General features: G+C 30.0%; 1 protein-coding gene across 2 annotated transcripts; it reads left to right on the top strand.

Moving 5' to 3' along the window:
* Window positions 1-2: 2 nt before the first annotated feature.
* LOC111029954 (ATP-binding cassette sub-family G member 8) lies at window positions 3-15,861 on the top strand. Of its 2 annotated transcripts, XM_022309220.1 has the most exons (15): window positions 3-264; window positions 11,041-11,220; window positions 11,290-11,629; window positions 11,697-11,887; window positions 11,973-12,129; window positions 13,030-13,138; window positions 13,283-13,518; window positions 13,597-13,810; window positions 13,884-14,075; window positions 14,211-14,394; window positions 14,476-14,616; window positions 14,687-14,837; window positions 14,911-15,037; window positions 15,217-15,503; window positions 15,580-15,819. In XM_022309220.1, the coding sequence occupies exons 2-15, from the start codon at window positions 11,048-11,050 to the stop codon at window positions 15,817-15,819; spliced, it is 2,742 nt and encodes a 913-aa protein (XP_022164912.1). In that variant the 5' UTR covers window positions 3-264; window positions 11,041-11,047. The 2 variants fall into 2 exon arrangements, with proteins under 2 accessions (XP_022164912.1, XP_022164913.1); XM_022309221.1 differs by lacking the exon at window positions 3-264 and having other exon boundaries at window positions 11,048-11,220; window positions 15,580-15,861.
* Window positions 15,862-19,373: the final 3,512 nt, after the last annotated feature.

Here is a 19,373-nt window from a genome sequence, read left to right as displayed (position 1 = left end):
GATTTCACACACCGCGGCAGTTCGTATCCACCGCCGCTTACCTGTTCGTCGTCTGTGCGCAATATTCCCTCCAAATGTGCTGTAAAGTCGGGTTATCGAAAAGTGGCGATTTTTTTTGAAGACACCGATCTCGATAATGACGTGAATAGCATAAGTATTTCAATACCAAAGTGCTACACGATACCGCTACATGTACAAAGGCCATCATCGTAGTTCAGGAGCCATTCGATTATGGACAGATAGCTGAACATACGTTTCTGTGCAGTAAGTCTATGACGTATAATTAAGAAAATGCTCTATCCATAGCTTTTTTTCGTGCAAATAATGATAACGGATTTGTCGTTTTTGAGAGCAAAATATTATTTAAAAAAAATATTTTTAACATTTTGATCGAATAATGTAGGTTTTAAGTGGTGGGTAGATACCTCTTCAAACAACATTGTCATTGTTTAATATTGGTACTGCAACGGGTTGGTCAAGTCGCAGGGGCGTCCCTCCATTCGACCGAATACAAACAATTGTTCGGTGAATGTTTATTTATGGTTTTTTTTCTAAATGACAACGGGGCGCGGTTGCGTTCGTATGGCAAATTTGTAATATAATAATAATATCATGTGGGTAGTAAAATAACGAAAAAAACGGTGACCAGTCCTGAAGGAATGCAACGCGTTGACCTCTAAACTTGGCAAGGGGCACGATAATGGGTATTGGCCATTGGGATCTCATATATTATAATACCTATTGCACGGTTTTACATAGATAAGTACTTACCTATATTGGTGTCACAGGAAGCTTATTGCATTTACGGCTAAATTTTGGCTGTATTATTGCAGTGTGTTTTATGTTTATTATTCACGTGTACAATGGTCACGTATATAAAGTATATTATGCACAATTATTTTTGGAAAGGTTGTGAATAAACCAGGTTCACTTTAAGACCAGATTAAGGGGGCTAATGTCAAGTTGATGTCTCCAAAATTTTTCTTTTTTATCCAACGAACGGTTGAAAGGTTGTGTTTATGTAAACATATTATCTGTTGTAAACAAAATTGGTGTTTCATATTACAGGAATGTGTAAGCATGAATCTGAGAAACTTATCTTCACTTAATTGTTCAAATGTAGCAAAATATGTAATGTCAATGTGTATACTCGTACTGTACACAGTTTCATCGGACGACAGTCCCTAATAACAAATATATTATTATATATGAATTTTAATAACATTGTCCTTCAATAATGCCCCCACAAATATTCTACTTGAGTGTTACCACATTTATAAATTCGCCTGGAAGGAGTTTCGTCGGTGATAATTTGTCTTATGTAGGTATATTGTATAATTTCACATTTAAATTACCACTGCGGTATATACGATTAAACAAAAACATTTTTTTTTGTGATGGAGGTTGGTTAAATCAAGAAATTGGGTGATCAGAACTGGCCAAAATAATTCATTTCAAAAAAAATTGCCACTGGAAAAAATGTTTGGGGTGGTGGGAGGGTTGTTATCCACCAAAACCCTCTCTTATTAACTGTTAATACACCACTGTACTAGCATATTGCTATAAATATCAACATATTTATTACCTATGTGTATGTCTTAGAAACAGTTTTATGTTTTGATTTTTACGCGGTAAACAATTTACATCTTAAAATGGTAAAAGTTAAATAGCTGCAGCAAATATAATGACTAAATACTATATACTATACTCGTACATTTTTGCATTGACAATATTAAAATAAATAATGAAGTGGATTCGTATATTTTACAAAACTAAGATCTAATACACAAACATTAAAGTTTCACTATTTTTTGCCTATAAATATTAAAAATATCAGTAGATTTATCATATATACTACAAATTAAATCATTACTATTTATTTATATAAATACATTGTATGTATATATATATATATATATATAAATGCACTGTGCGTATGTAATTGTAATGTATTCATTAGGCATAAGTTAAAATTTATAGCTACACAAATTTTTATGTTTATGCAAATCTTGTAACTATTTGTCATATAGGTTTTGTTTTTACGTGTCTAGTATAATAAGCTTACGTATAATCATGTGTACCTACCTATTTTAAACGTGACACTTGATATTTCATTCTATTATATACAATATTTACTTCTACTGAATAGATTATAGATACCTACCTATTACAGACAATTTTGCATTTCTAAAATATGTTCGTAATATATTAGTTTTGACTGTTGTAATTTTTAAGTATATATGTTTGAAAGTTTTTGAACTATCATGCAGGTAAATGGTAATAATTACCATATAATATAATAGCAGGTACAGGTACAGGTACAGTGACATTTATAAAAAAAAAGACGTATGTTTAAGGTCTTATCAATGTTTATATTTATTTATCTTTAATTAAAAACAATAGAAATATATTAACTTACCCACGAAAATTACAAATAAATAATAATTAATTAACTTCTTTAACAATTATGTTCAAAACTTATTACAAATTAAAAACATAACTTTAGAACGTTGTTCGCTAAATGTTGAATGTATTCATGTGGGATATTCTAGCATATAATGTATTGTTTTAAAACTAATTTTACAGATATAAAAAAAATGGTTTTGATGATAACCTTTCTCATTTCGAGAACGTATATTTAGTATACCTACCAACTTGAGCAATTTGAGGATCTGCCAATCTGATTATTATCACTTTATTTATTATATGCATAATATACATATTTTATTACGTATTTTAAGTTATGAGACAAAATTGACACTAATATTAAAATTATGTCAGCGTACTGTTTGTTTTCTCTCTCTGACCCACGCACAACATAGTCAAAATACAATTACGCAAAATCTTTTTTTTTATGTTTTTGAGTAATCTTAAAGGAAAATCACCCATTTCAAAGAGGAAAGAGAATACTATTTTTGAGAGTATGATATATCAATTTGTCTAAATATTATCTCAAGACAATTCAAACATCATTTAAAACAATTCTTTTTCTAAGTCGAATACAAATTAAAGAATAATAAAATATAAAACTGATATGTCATACCCTCAAAAATATTATCCTCTATAATTTTTGTAATACTTAGGTAATTTTAATTTAAGATTACTCAAAAATCATAAAAAACCGATTAAAGGTGAACATGTTTTATTTATATGTTGTGCTTGGGTCTGAGAAAGAAAATAAATATTGCGCTGCCATACTCATAAGAATATAATACCTACAAAATGTAAATGCATGATTTACTGCTATTTTTTGCTTTGCAGTCTTACTGTTTTTAAACTAATTGATTTTTAGTTTTTACAAAATCTGACCACGATATAATCTATATAGTAACATGAGTTACAAATTACAATCAATTATATCATCAAATTAAGTTAAATGTATAGAGAAAAATAAATATTTATCAAACATAATAAAAAGTAAAATAACAACCTGATTCTAAATTCTAATATTATACTATTATTATGGCCTATAATACCTACTGATAGTACATTATTCCCTCGCATAATACATTTTTCATTATTTATAATAAGCGTTCTTTAAGTATTGAAAAAAAACATACGGTACATACCTATAGAAATAATATCACGTAGCTATTATTATGAAACCGGAGTTTATTTATTTTGGTAAACGTAATATTATAGGTATTAAGCTATGATCAAGATTTCTATACAAATAGGTTCACATCAATCATTGAATATGTCTGAATTAAAAAAAAAAATAAAACAGTTTTTAAATTATTCTACAGACCTATTCGACAATCTAAAAGTTTACAGTTTGTTTTTTTAAAATAAACATTTAACGTTATTCAGAAATGCTTGAATGGGCACACTATAGTAAGTGAAAAAAAACATAGGGATAAAAAGTGGGAGATTGATATGTGCACTATTCGCGTTTGAATATGTTACAATTATTTTTAATTTAAGTGAAGAACATTTATTTCGTAATAACTTCAAAATATTAACAAGTTTTCGAAATATTATATGCCATTAATCTTTGTTTACACAAATTTAAACAATGAAGCTTCACAAAAAATAATAATTATAGTAAATGAAAGCCATACATTTATTTATGACACTGCGAAGAAAAACAAATATAAACCAAATCATTTCTCTTTTATTTAAAAATTATTTGATGAATGTTTTAAAAATATATAATTTGATAGTAAATATTATACAACACAAAAATGAACATTATAATTTATAGCTGAAACAAAATCGTAAGTTTCGTATTTTTAAATTTATTTATTCTTGTTATGGCTTGTAAATTGTGATTAATATTTTTACCTTCATTAGAGTTTTTTTTATGGTTAAACTTACAAGTTAAAACAATAAAATATCTTTTAATTTTATGTTGAAATTATATTACTTTTGAACATTATTGAAGCGTAAAATGTATCGAATGCTTAAATGGCTATACAAGTATTATACTAATTATTATTACGCATAAATTATGTGTATATGACTTTTGATGATTATATTATACATAGAACCGTGGTTAATATGCTATTCAATTTACGAAATTGAATATCTTTAATTATTTTATATTCATGTATATATCAATCTATACACGGCTATTATTAATGTATAAATTGAATTGTAAGACTAATTGATTTTCTAGTTTACAAATGAACATTAATTAAGGTTATAGATCTATTTTATAACAGGTCATTGAACGATCTGTGTCCAAGAATGTCATCGATTCCACGGTCAAAGACGTCAATTTTGTGATGATAATCGATTCTACAAGTTAGTGTTTTTTTTTAGGTCTGTCCTTGACACGGATATAAAAAAGATCATTCTGTCGTTTGTCATTTAATTTTAGTTTTTGTCTTCTTTCTTTTAACTATCGTCTTGGCGAGATATTTCCATAGCGTGAACAATCGCTTGGAAGAGAGCATTGGCATGTATTCCTGTGGTGCAGATATATGTATATCGTATATATATATATTATTATATTATATACACCGAAACAGATCTCGTTCCCAGGATCGTTCTAATTAGCCTCAAAAATGGCCACTGAATGCTATTACGAGAAGAAAAAAACGCCAATTGTTTGGTTTGGGAACAAAATTATATAGTACCCATTCCTATAGTAAGAAAAATTCCAGGACATTATAGTGGGAGATATATTATAGTATAGGGCGCACTATCAATGTACAATCATATATAATAGCTATGCGAGAACGGTACTTTCGTGTGTATATTGCGTGTATATACCTATATTCTACTGCAGCAGACAGTTGAAATATAGTATATCAAACGTGTTCATGTGTGTGTATATATATAGTAATAGTAATAGTATAGACCAAAGTGGTCCACGGAATAGAGGAACGCAATGTTTATATAGGCGAATTACTCATTTTTTAAAGATTCTATATTATATAATAGTTTTGACATTAAACATTACACGCGATGCTTGTAAACCTCACAGACACCATAAATATTGTATATTGTTAAATGATTATTGTTTTCTTCTTGTTTACGTTTTAAATTAGTTATTTGTTTGACAATAAATAAAAAAAAAAATGAAATTAAATGTGTTATATTATTTACGCAATAAAGGTCGATAACTTTTCAAAATTTTTAAAAATACAAATCGCTCCCTATTATTACGTACCTGTAGATAAGGACTGTTATAAATAAAATATCTTAACATTTTTCTAGTTTTTTTTACCAGGAACGTTAAATTGAGTACAAGTGTACAATAGATATGAATCGAACAAATTGTATTACAATAGTAACCCACACAAGCTATGCCAAACATTATAAACGTTGTTTGAGTTTTGGATACAAAAATCCTAACATATTCAATTTAAATTTTATTTAGGAAACTCAGCTATTTGATATATATAAACAAATATATATGTATATTGTATATTGTATAGGTGTCTACTTAATTATACAGTGCTGTGGGCTGCATACATCGTCGTTAAACTGATTAAATTGTTCTTCTTCATCAGAAATTAGAAAAAATTATCCAGCTCTAGAAAATGTGCAACATATTTAAAATTGACATACCTAATAATACACACATAATTTCTTTAAAAAAAAATAATTCTATGTGTTTTTTATTTTGATAATATATTAATATATACAAAGTAAAATTGAAAATTTAGAATATGGTTTTGACGTTTTGATTTTTGAATACAGTTGGTCGATTTATATTTTATACTCAAAATTATTTAATTTGGTATAGGTACTCGACCAGTCTTACAGGACATATTATAGTATGTTAAAAATTAAATAAAAGTCGTTATTCGTTAAGTATTCCTGATGGCTGATATTGTCTTGATCATCAAAATATAGTATACTGCCCAGTGCCCAGATATCACCGTCTTTGGACATCGGACTCATCGGAGACGACCATGACATAATATTAGTCACAATAGGTACCTACCTATTTCCTACATGATGATAGTAATATACTCGAGTTGTCATCTCATTAGCTTATACGGCTATACCTGAAAATATAAAAGAATACACACTTTATGTGATCTGTAGGTATATTTCATCCACTTTATACAAAATTAATTTTAATACTTAATAATTGTTTTTTTATTGCAATGTACCTATCGAATTGACACACCGTAAAAACTAAAAACATTCATATCACTTAACCTACATAGTTTATACATCACATAATATGTATTATGGAACATCCCATATAGTTAACATTTAATGATTACCTTTACCTACCTGTATAATTCAAATTCTAATAATGCATATTTATACCTATTATTATAAACATTAAAATATTAAGTATTACAATCTATTTTATTTATCGTTCCTCAACCCGCTCATTATTAATAAATTAATGATAGGTATAATTATGTTCATAATAGCTTAACTAGACTATTGTACATTATAATATGAGCGAATAGTGTTAAATATGCCTTTAGACTTTAGTAACTTGTTAGTTGTTAGTATATAGGTAATCATTATAATCATAAATAAATATTATCAATATTAGGCAAACAGTTGCTATTTTTCTACGAGGTGCTCAATGATAAATTATTTTAGTTGCTTGCTGTCATAAAACAAATGTGTATTAAACTATTAAGGAAATACAAATGATAATAGATAAAAACAAAAATATTGATATTAGTAGATCATAAAAACCAATAAATATATATGGATCTATGTAGTCTGTAATTTCGTATTATTTAAAAGAAATAGGACTTAGCCTTATGAAGTTCGATTACCGTTTTACTAAAAGAAGCGTTACACTTAATGGCTTTAATGGATGCAAAAATAAATAAATAAATATTTCGAACTAAAATAGTAATTACATTATAATATTATACACTTTATAAATGTAGTATTTTTTTTTATACTCGTTTGTATACTTTATTTTAATTTAACTCTTTTAAATGGGTTTTTAATCCATCATTAGAAATATCCATTATTATAAAGCAAGTACTTAAAATACAATTAAAATAAACTATTATACAGAAATACTCCAAAAACGTAATCAAGTATAAAGTTAATTATTTATACAACATATTATGTTGTTGAGTGCCAAAATTGTGTCTGATTATCTGAATTAACTATACAGCTATTATTTAAACTATAATATCTAAAAAAATGTTATCACTTTATCCGAACACTTTATCAATGTTTATTTTAAAAAGTAAAATAGTTGTGAAGAAATTAGGTGGAAAAAATATAAATATTGTAAAAGAAAAAAAAGTGGTATAAGTATCTGGTTTGGTATGTATAAATAATGTATTTAGATGATAAAAGACACAAAGAAATTACTTATATCGATAAAAATTGTACATTTTTTCATCTATTCTCTCTTTTACCTTTTCATTGATGGTTATTGATCAATTATAAATAATTGAAAATAATTTAACTATTCTAAATACGTCCACTGAAATCCGACCAGTTGATTAATATACTCTGCAGAATTCTGATAAAAATCGTATACTATATACGGTTTTTAGGTATTATATAATAAACCTGTACACTGAATTACTGTCATAAATTTAAGAAACCATAATGTGTAGGCAGTAGGCACTAGGTACATAATTATGAGGAAACTTATAACATACAACGTATTCCATATAAATACTTTATGTAAAAATGTAATCAATTTGTTTTTGATTAAGTAACTTCTAGATATATAAGAATGATAGAACAATTTAAATTGCGCTGTCTTATACTTTCGTTTGCACAAACGATATAATTTAGAAAAAATGAGTAAGTATAATGACATCACGATGTTATAATAATGAACAATAGAATCGTGTAAAATATAATACACTATAACAAAACCTAAGTAGGCAGAAAGATAACGTTTATCGCTTTCAAAACAACAATCGGTCGTACACTCGTACCTAAGTATAACTTGGGGAAACATACTACAGTGTATTTTAGCAATAGGATTTATGGTAATCTAACACTCGTCCAAGCTTGAAGCCTAAGAGAAAGCCATTATCATAAAAAAAAAATAATTTCTGACGAAGTTGAATATATTATAATGTCGGGAAATTTTTTTGGATAAACTTAGTATTATATTGATAAATTATAATACCACTAGAAAGACCGGTTTATGTGGTTAATGGACGATTAACCGAATGATGGTATACATGATTTGAGTTCAAGTGCATTCTTAAAAGAAGACATTCATGAACGTTTGGTCAATGAACTTCAAAGAAATAATAAATACAAATCTGTTAAATTAGGTATATTAAGTGTAGAACTTTTACTTCTGTAGTTTTCATTTTTATATGGTTAGTACTTTAAACAAGTTAAGCCCTTTTTAAAATATTTACAACTAGTGCTTCGTGGCATTCATATAAGTAAAGGTTGAGTACTATTATTATTTCTAGTCCATCTCTCTGGTTCGTTAAAAGTGTAAAAGTGTGTTGTCTTTTTATTAATAGAAGATCGTCTTCATTGTAGGAAAACAATATATATCATACATGAGTCCAGTATAAAATGATGTCACACCGGAATTAAATTATTGGTGACGTTTAACTACTTTTCAATTGTCATCATTGTAATTGATTGTTTTGTTCGATAGTGTTTGTGAGTGAGTAAACCGATCATACAAAGTGTGTAGGTAGGTGTGTAAAGTTTAAGATGACTTATTTTTTATACACTATATTGACGTAGCCATTGTACGCGCAGGTGAAACGGTCGGGTAATAAAAAAATTTTTCGACAAATTTTGAACGTGCTCGAACTCGCCGTCGTAGAATATTTCCGTAAGCGATTATGGACCACACACCGTACCTATATAATATTATACACCTATATTTACCTATATATACGTAGATACTAAATTGCGTTCCGTTCGAATGCGCATGTACCGCGCATGTACCAGCCGCCGTCATCCCGTCGAGATCGGAAACAAAGTTCTATACCGCTCGCCCGCCGTCACGTCTATGTACGACGGCGACCGTATACCATGACTGCAGAGCATATTATTATTATTATTTGTGTTGTTATTATTTTAACATAATATATATTATTGCCAGGTGGTCTATAGGTCCCGTCACGGTCTTCGAGCGTATATAGTTCAACATCACGGCTGTCTGATATCGGTTGTCGTCGTCGTCCTTATTGTGTTAATGAACGTTGTTAAATTGTTCGTGTACACACAGACCGGGAGAGAATAGAAGAAGAAAAACAAATTAATAATTGCATCGACGTATACTATGTGCCGTACGCGACGGTTGTTCCTACATGTGTATTCTATAAAAAGTTTATTATATTATGAGGCTTGTGTGTATTATATTATACAAACGGGTTTCGATCGTTTTTACGCCGGTTCTAGGCTAGTAGGACTGCGGTAGTATAGTTGTCGGATGTCGCGCGTGCCGACCGGCCGACCAGTTATTTTGCTCGCATTATTATCATCGCCGTCATCATCGCCGTCGACGACGGTATTTTCCGTACATCCATCTACGTATAATATAATAATAATAATAATAATAATAATAATAACTGGGACAGACGAGCGGCGGCGCGAGAGATCGACTACTTTCCTCGCGGCGTACGAATTCCGAGCGCGTATTACGCACGACGTTGATTACTTATACGATTTCCTGTTGCCGGCCGACAGTTATTCTTCCGTCGGCTGTATAGCAGCTGTCGTTTGGCAGCATCACGCATACCGGAATGAAAAAATTGTTGTACCTACCTATACTTTGTAATTTACTCTCGTGTTGTAGATACATGTCGCGGAGCTGAGTCAGTCTATGTACCTATATAGATAATGATCCAGACGTAATTTTCGGGTTCGACGGCCGAATCTTTTATTATGTAGTTGGCTGGCTAGCGTGGGCGCTTCGGCTGAAATATATAATACACGTACACGGTACGCCTATATATACAATAATATAATCCACCGCAGTCATCGTTCACTTGGAGCTTCATTGTTGTAGGAATATGGCTAATGGATTTTACAACGTGTAATTCGTACCCACTACGTCTGAAGGTTAAAATTTAATAATCCGTGATGGGATAACAATTCGATTTTGATAACTCTGAGCGTTACCCTTTATGGACTTCGTGTTTCCGTGTCGCGAATTTCCCTACATCTATAATATTATATGAAACTGCAGCGACTACAATCGTCATCCGGTCCTTCTGTGTGTCACAATACGTGGCTTAAATTATAGATATAGAAAGTTGATCATGACCCGACAAGACAGTATATATAATAGCAAATTAATCATAATTTTGCTTACGAAACATTAGGCTTTTTATGCAATCTAAAATACAGTTTTTTCCTCCGTTATTATCGTTGATGATAACAAATGTTTAGCAATCACCATTCACCATATCCGGTGCAGTTCGAATCGGTCTTTTAATCATTTGTGTCAAGTATACGCGTCTAATTAATACGCTATCGAATGAACATTGTTTCAGACAGAATAGACTGGTCAAGGGTGTGCTATATGTTTATGTTGGCCAGTTAATATTATTATTATTGTATTTCATTATTTGGCAATCATAATGCGTTTAGTTGTCACTTGAGCCGATGAACACTGTTTTTATTTCGTTCTCATAAATAATTTTAATTTCCCAGAACCAACATGCCGGGCCCGAGAAGGTTTAGTAGTGGTGGAGTAGGCGGAGGAGGCCAAGCATGGGAAATGGGTGAACGACGATATTCTGTAGCCGGCACAGACCCTCATTTAAGCCACCATGCGGTCACGTCAATGGGACCACCAGCATCTGAAGATCTTCACGCTTGGAGTATTTACAGGTAAATGTCTCTTTAAATACATTTTATATTCATTATATTATTTGTAAATATGCATGAATATTTTTTTAGGCAAAATTTAAATTCTGATTTCACGGACTCTGCTCTTGGGTCGAGTGAGAAGTCCCCCCTACCATATGGTAACTTTCAATTACGCGAATCTACTGTGCAGTCCATACTCAGCCATCCACGATATGGTCCAAAATACGATGTACACAAATCGCCTCTGAGTTCGAATATGTACACGTACCTCAAATTTGGCTTACCCAGAGTATTTCCGCCCAACAGTCGCAGGGATGGATCCAGTGGTTATGACTCGAGTGAGGATGGAGCAGCTATACGCAGCCAAAGACCTTATACGAGAACTAGGAGTGATCCGGACTTTTGCAATCACGCGATTTACCACGGCGGGGTAGGCGAAGTTTATTTTTCAAATTAGAAAACGATTATTAATCATAGCTTATGCAAATCTTTTTTAGCCTACCTTACAAAGACAACACCCGGGTCGTCGAGGGAAAAGTATAAGTGAAGCTAATTTACTTGCACCTCATGGATATCATATTCGACAAGAACTTCCAACAATGCAGCGGAGAAGCGTACATGACTTGCGAGCAATGTCCGAAGTTAATCATCATCACCATCATTACACTAATCCAGCACATCATTATAGGTACTTATACTTCGATAATATGACTTAAACTAGTTTACATTAAGTAACTTAAAATGTATTTTATTTTTCATTGTTTCTATAACAGTTCTCACCATTTAACGAGTGGTCGGCCGGCTTCCATAGCTGTTGTTGGTACAACAGCCACTACACCTAGAGATAGGAGTATTAGTATGATGAGCAATCTAAGTCCAAATCGGTCAGATATTTACGGACAACCTGCAATTGTTTATCCATATCTTCAGGTAAAATAATATTATTTAGGACAATAGGATTTATTTACAAATCCTATTTTTTGTAGGTATGTATTATGTATAAAATAAACATTTAATAATTAAAACAGTTTGTTCATAAATAAAAATGTTTAAGTTATGTGTTTTCAATGGTTCTATAATAAATAAATTTTTTTTTTTTTTTTAATTGATCCTGAGCCCGGCAACTGTGGCCATTAGCTATTAGTAGGTAGGTACTGTAGGTTTTTGTATTGATGGTTTGTATGTTTTTGGTACGGTAGGGGGGAACACGTGTGTGTTTGTTTTTGGCAGAATTTCGAATGGGGCACCCGTAGGTTTCTGCCATGCCCCGGGGGTGGGGGATGGCAGCACTTGCTCTCCGGTCACCGCGACTTGTCCGGAGAAAAATGCCGCCCGGTGGCCGAGGATCGAACCGCGACCGGCTGAGTCGCAGCGGAAGAGTCAGACCACTCGGTCACCTCGTCCCCCAATAAATTAATTATAGCCCTACTTAATAATCAACTCTCAGCGTATTGTAATTGATTTTAACGTAGTATTTATTAACTTTGGAGGCACAGGGTAAATATCGTACTGATGTACTGTTAATTTTAATGCAATGTAACTGTCTCTATACGCCTAGTGGTTTAATAAAACAATTATTTTGAATGATATTTCACTTTCATGTGTATAAACACTCTAGTGAACTGTTACCTATACATAATTTTAAAATATTTAATAAACATATTCAAGTTACTATTTATATACAATATATCTATTGGATGATTAAAAAAAATTATTTAGCTTAAAATATTCTGAAACTTGAAGCTTAAATGAATTGAATATGTTTATATTGGGTACATATATGTACATTTTATTAAAAGTAATGATATTATTGTGGAATTTAAATTTTAGGTAAGGGGACTAGAAGTGCCAGGAAGTTCAGATGGAAAAAGGCCAAAAATTCAGGGGATTTCGTTTGAAGTTCAAGCTGGTGAAGTAATGGCCTTTATGATGACATCTGGTACATAAAAAGCATTTCACTAATACTTCTATTGTTTTATTTAAAAATTGTGCACATTTTTTATTTATGAAGAGTAATTTATTAGAATATATGTAACATTGCCTAGTATTTTAATCATCCTGATTTGTATTTTATTTTTTTTAGAACGAGAAGGAGAAGCTCTTTTAAGTAGCCTTGCGAATCGTCACCCTTGTCAAGTACAGCATATATTGCTCAATGGCCAAAATATTTCTATTTCTTTATTTTCTAAACATATTGCTTATATACCCGCTGAAGCTAAATTAGCTCCTAATTTAAGTGTAGCACAGACGTTAGCATTTTATTCTCATTTACGGAAAGCTCCTTTTCGTGCCATACCAAAAGTATCTCAAACCGATCAAGTTCGTAAATATCATATATTTATAATAATAACAATTTTACAAATATTATAATAAATTGACACACAATTTCCACTTTAGATGGGAGTACTTATTGAAGAGTTGGGTCTAGGGCAAGTTTTAAATACCAATGTTTCTGAACTAACTGCCTCTGAAGCCCAAAGATTAAGTGTTGCATGCCATTTAATGTCTGATCCGGAAATTATAATGCTTGATAGGCCAACAGTGACAATGGATATATTCGACACGTTCTTTCTAGTTGAATTTCTTAGACAATGGGCGGCTGGTGCCCCAAGTAAGTAATTATAAGCTACATATTATATAATACATCATAATAGGTAAATCAATAAAACGTTTAATTATTTTAGCTGGTGTGAACCCGCGTATCGTAATGGTGACATTGCAGCCACCTACTTATGAAATATTTACTATGGTTTCAAGAGTTGCATTAATATCTGTTGGTCATTTAATGTACTCTGGTCGGCGCAGAAATATGTTGCCATATTTTTCATCGGCTGATTATCCGTGTCCAGCCTTCAAGAATCCCTCAGATTACTATCGTAAGTCATAAATAAATAACAAATAGTTAAGTGACGCGTTATAAATTATTTAATAGATTAAACAATCTATGAAATCTATAATTTTCTGATTAAACATGAATACCTATTCAATACATACACAAATATATTTTTCAGTTGACTTAGTCACGCTTGATGATTTATCAGCAGAGGCCATGTTAGAGTCAAGTCAAAGGGTAGAGCAGCTGGCGGATTTATTTAGAAGAAGAGTTGAACCTTTACCAGACCCTGGACCGCCAAAACCTTTACCAGGAAAACCGCGAACTGCCATTGTGCCAATACAAATTGTTGCCATAATATTGTACGATACATATAGTAACTAATTGTTATTATTCATATATATAAGTAATAACAAATACAATATCATATTTTTATTATTTAGACGTCACATGGCATATTCGCAGCCCAGAAGTAGCTTACGATGGATTTCTAGGTTTTTCATTGCAGGTATATTGTCTATAATTTTTGGCACAATATTTTCGGACATTCCAGCTACGGATCCTCAACTTTTATTTGGTGACAGGTATAAAATATCGTTAGTTTTCGAAGTCAATACCTGCGGATGATATTTAATTTAATTGATTGTTTTTCAGAATGGGCTTCTATTACAGCATTATGATAGTCGGAGCACTGCCGCTGATTCTACAAATTGCATTAAATGATACACATGGAAATGATCGTGATTCCATAGAAAGCGATATTGCTGATAATTTATATAGTCGATTTGTGTACATCGTTACCTCGGTAAGTAAAATTCATTCTTAATATTTATCAAAAATATAATTAATGCAATTATAATAAATACAATTTTTATCAGATTTTATGCAGTATTCCTCCCTCTGCATTAATCTGGATAGTATATTCTGTGCCGGCATATGCCATGTCTGCTCTTTTCCATGATAACGAATCACACCACAACTCGGAACAATTTTTTTCATACCTTTGTGAGTATAAATCAAAGAAAGATTAAAAACCTTTTTATAAGAAGGTGCATATATCTATAAACAGTATCACAAAATGTTTCTACTTTCTAGACTTAATTTCAACTTAACTTTAATTAAGAATCAATCACAATCGTGTGAGATTTAAAAATTTTTCTTTTACTAAATGTTTTATTTTACAGTGAACATTGCGATTCATATGAGTTCCTTGCAGTTAATGGCAACAGCGATAGGGTACCTGATGCCCGACCGTCTCAGTTCATCAGTGCTGACAACCATTACTGTTCTTGTGTCCGGCGTAGTTAGTGGTATACAACTCAATTTTGCCGATCTTAAGAAAATACCCGGTGTTCGATTTCTTTCGACGTTGTCACCGACTAGGTATTTTATGTTGCCATTATTAATAAGAGACCATAGTCATGATGTGCTCTCTTCCCTCGTTTCTACCCTTGTGTGTCGCAACAAGCAGGTAACAAAATAACGAGTCAAATTTTATCCAATGACTTATCATCGGATCTTTAATTTCTATACGTGATATTTTTTAGGTCCAACGTCATGAAATAATAGTGCAGGCGCAGTGTCCTATCCCGAATGGTACTGCAGCCTTAATTCACCACGGCCTATTGACACCGGCGGTGGAGCCATATGTGTTGTTCACCAACAAAGACTCATTATCGGTTGGGCTCTATTTATGGGGTTTTTTCGCTGTAATTGTTATATTTTTCTTCATAAGTATCAGTAGATTTTGTAACAGGTTTCACAAAGTTTCTCGTCCACAAAGATAACTTAAGGTATTATTATTAAAATGTTAACTTTTGTGTTTATTTACAACAAATAAGACTTTAATGGAAAAACAAAGTTTGTTTGAAAGTACGAGGTATATTTGTATTATAGTTTTGTTAATACCTATATTATAATTGTTAGAGTCGCTGTTTAAATATGTAGGTAATTAAATATTTTATTAATATTAAATTCATAAACGTATGTGATATGAGGGTTATGCCGGAAAATCTGTCATTTTATATTATATTATTATTGTGTCAAGTCAAGTGCTAGATCAAATTGAAATGTACAACGAATAGTTAAATTTTTACATATAATGTGTACTTAATAATTTATCTGTATTAATAAATTACTAAGGCCTAATACCTAAACCTTATAAAGTATAGAACTATAATGATTCACATAAATCGCTCAATTTTCTTGGATTTAATGAATAGAATCAACATTAACTATTAGTAAATCTATGTAATTTTAAATACAAATAATGTATTTCTGTATAAACGATATGTATTTTTGTATTAACTACCCACTAGTTATTAATCTATTAATTAGAATTATTTTATAAGGATATAATTAAATATTTATTGATTTATGTTAAAATTATTTATTTGTACATAATTTAAAATTGCTCACTACAAAATAATATGTAATATATATATATATATGTTTAGACAAGGTGATTCTTTTAACAGTAAACACTCATTTTGAATAGTATTAATATTTTTGACCATTATCCCTTTTTAAAAATTTTTTTGAAACATGACATAGGTACATTTTTAATTTTATATCCCTAAGTTGAATTTTTTGTTTTGAGAATTTTATTGTATTTAAATTGAATTTTTGAATTGTTAATTAGTTATAAGTTTAATTGCCTATTTAAAATTTTGATGAACTTATATTTAAACCTCAAGTACTTATAACAAAAAAATATATTTCAGAATAAAAAATAAAAAATATATATTGTCATTCAAAAATTGACAATATAAGTGTTAACTGTTTAATGAATCAACCAATTTACGCTAGAATATTAAATTAAAAATTACAACTATTATTATTATGGATATGTACAATTGTGTTACAAAGACAACAACGAAAATTGTTTCAAAAATATTAAAATGATATTTTCAGTTAAAATATTTTTTTTACGAAGTACAAATAAACAAGTAACGTAAAGTCTATTCTCAAATCTCAATGTGACCTAATGTTTCCGAGTTTTTATAAAATTTTTGAAATAGTTAGTCTATTTAATTAATTATCTTAGTACACAACTTAAGGGTTTTAATTAGTTCTACAACTTAAACATTTAGTATTGGCGTTCATTCTTTTTGCTCTTTTCTATTATATTGTTGAGATTTTCTCTTCCTTGATTTCTTCTGTTATACAATCGTTCTCAATTTTGTCTTAGGTCCTAGTCCCTAGACATTATGATGTTCATGAAAAGTCATGATATAGAAATAGGCTAAATAAAAATATTATCAAATTTCTTTTAAAAATAAATATTTTACAAAAGTTAGCAACTTTAAATTACCAAATTTCTAAATATAGGTATATTTCATTGTAACAAATTATCATGGACATCATAAGAGTATAAGAGAGTTTTTATTAATACATAATATGAAACCCTAAAGTCACTTTTACTCTTACAGTCCTACTCCAAATGAATTACCAATGCATTCATAGAAACATTCTCAAAAATTATTGGATATACCTAAACTAAGCTATACTTACTAGTCATTGTATTATAATATATACCTATTACGGCTATTCGAAATTGAATACAAAATAATGTTGACTATACTAACTTCGAAAATTCATGTTAATGTCACTTTTACAATATTGCGTAAAATTATTGAAATTAACTAGTTTAAGTTATTCCTACTCAACCCACTATACTTAGAAAATATACTATATTTTATAAATTGTATAAATCGAACAAGCAAACAAAAAAAAAATTATACAATTTATAAATGTATATTTTGATTGATAATTTTCTATTTTAAACGATAGTAAGTATTAAGTATTTTTATTCTAATATAAAAGTAATAAGTGATGATTAAAACAATAATATTATAATAATCACAATATTTAACGAAAACCCGTTGCAATTATTATACTGTATTAGGTAATAGCCAATAGGTACTATTGAAATCTTAAAATGTGTTCAAAACTATCATCGATATTTTAGACTTTTAAATTATGCCTACATTTATAAAAATATTTGGAAATATATTATATTTTATTTTATTATGTAAAGCCTATAAGGCTATAATACTTAACTCTATTTTTAGTTTTCTATTATATATATCAATATCATCATATTATAGTAAATTATAGTAATATAAACCACTACAGATAATCAGGTAGACATAAGTCATAAATAGTGAATAGATGTGTGTATAATAAATTATTGTAATTTATATAGGTATATAGTATATACATATATTATGTTTAATATAATATGTATACTATATGAGATCATTGTTAGAAATTAGAATACTCATTGTGGAACCAATAACTATATTTTATTATACAAACGATAACGATCAGTACAAGTGTACAACAGTACCTACCTATGGAAAAATTACCATTTTTCACGTTCTTCGTTCATATGTTCTAATTTCTTTAAATAGCGATGACGAAGAGAATATTATATTATGCAAAATTAAAGTAAGCTCCAGAATTCTGAGAAGTAACTAACTAACTATAATTGATGTAGAGTGTAGACATTAAAATATTCTAAGAAATCTACGGGCCTCACTTCTTACTTAAGTCACATCTAAAGTACTGTTACAGAGAGTAGAGACTAAAGCATCGCCTAGTATTGTTAACATAATTTTTCATCAATAACAGAAATTAAGTTAGTATATTCATTATTAGTCTCTATTTGGAATAAATATGTACATAAATTATTAAGTTTTAAAATTAATTAAAAAAATCACCATTCATACACATTAACGTCAACTATTAAACTAATTTTAAAATACACATTTATTTTTTTTTAAGAAACTTTGTTACTTTACCTGACACCTTTTTTTTGTAATTTTTTCAACTTATGTAGTTAGCTCTACAGTTATTTTTACGCATTTACGCATCACTCTTGTTTACGACGCATATAAGGAATATTGATTTTTTTTTAAACCTATATACTTCAACGAGCTCAAGACGCTGATGAAATTAGAATTTGTCGGTCGAACTTAGTTTTGAAGTAATAGCCCTAATGAAGTTTTGAATTCTGCGTTTTTTACTCATTTTCACCACGCTCTACTTCACTCAACTAGCTTTAAGCTTTTAATTGTCTTTATGCTATAATACTAAGCTACACCTATAATTACTATTTTTGCAATTATTTTCGCGTAGATAACAGCGCCTGTCGAAATACTTGAGGTCCTACAGATCTTCCGTAACCTAAAGTTACAGCGCGAAAAGTATATTATAACTAGGTATAGTCGCTTATTCCTACGTCTGCGCCCTGCCGTCTTTGATCTCCGAACTCGAGATTCTATACGGACTTCTAGGTTGTTGGTTATGGATAGCTCATTAGCTCATTATTAATAAA

Source organism: Myzus persicae, unplaced genomic scaffold (assembly GCF_001856785.1).
Source record: "Myzus persicae strain clone G006 unplaced genomic scaffold, MPER_G0061.0, whole genome shotgun sequence".
Classification (NCBI taxonomy): domain Eukaryota; kingdom Metazoa; phylum Arthropoda; class Insecta; order Hemiptera; family Aphididae; genus Myzus; species Myzus persicae.
The sequence above is the reverse complement of the archived record's forward strand: the minus strand, read 5'-3'. Positions and strand labels throughout refer to the sequence as shown.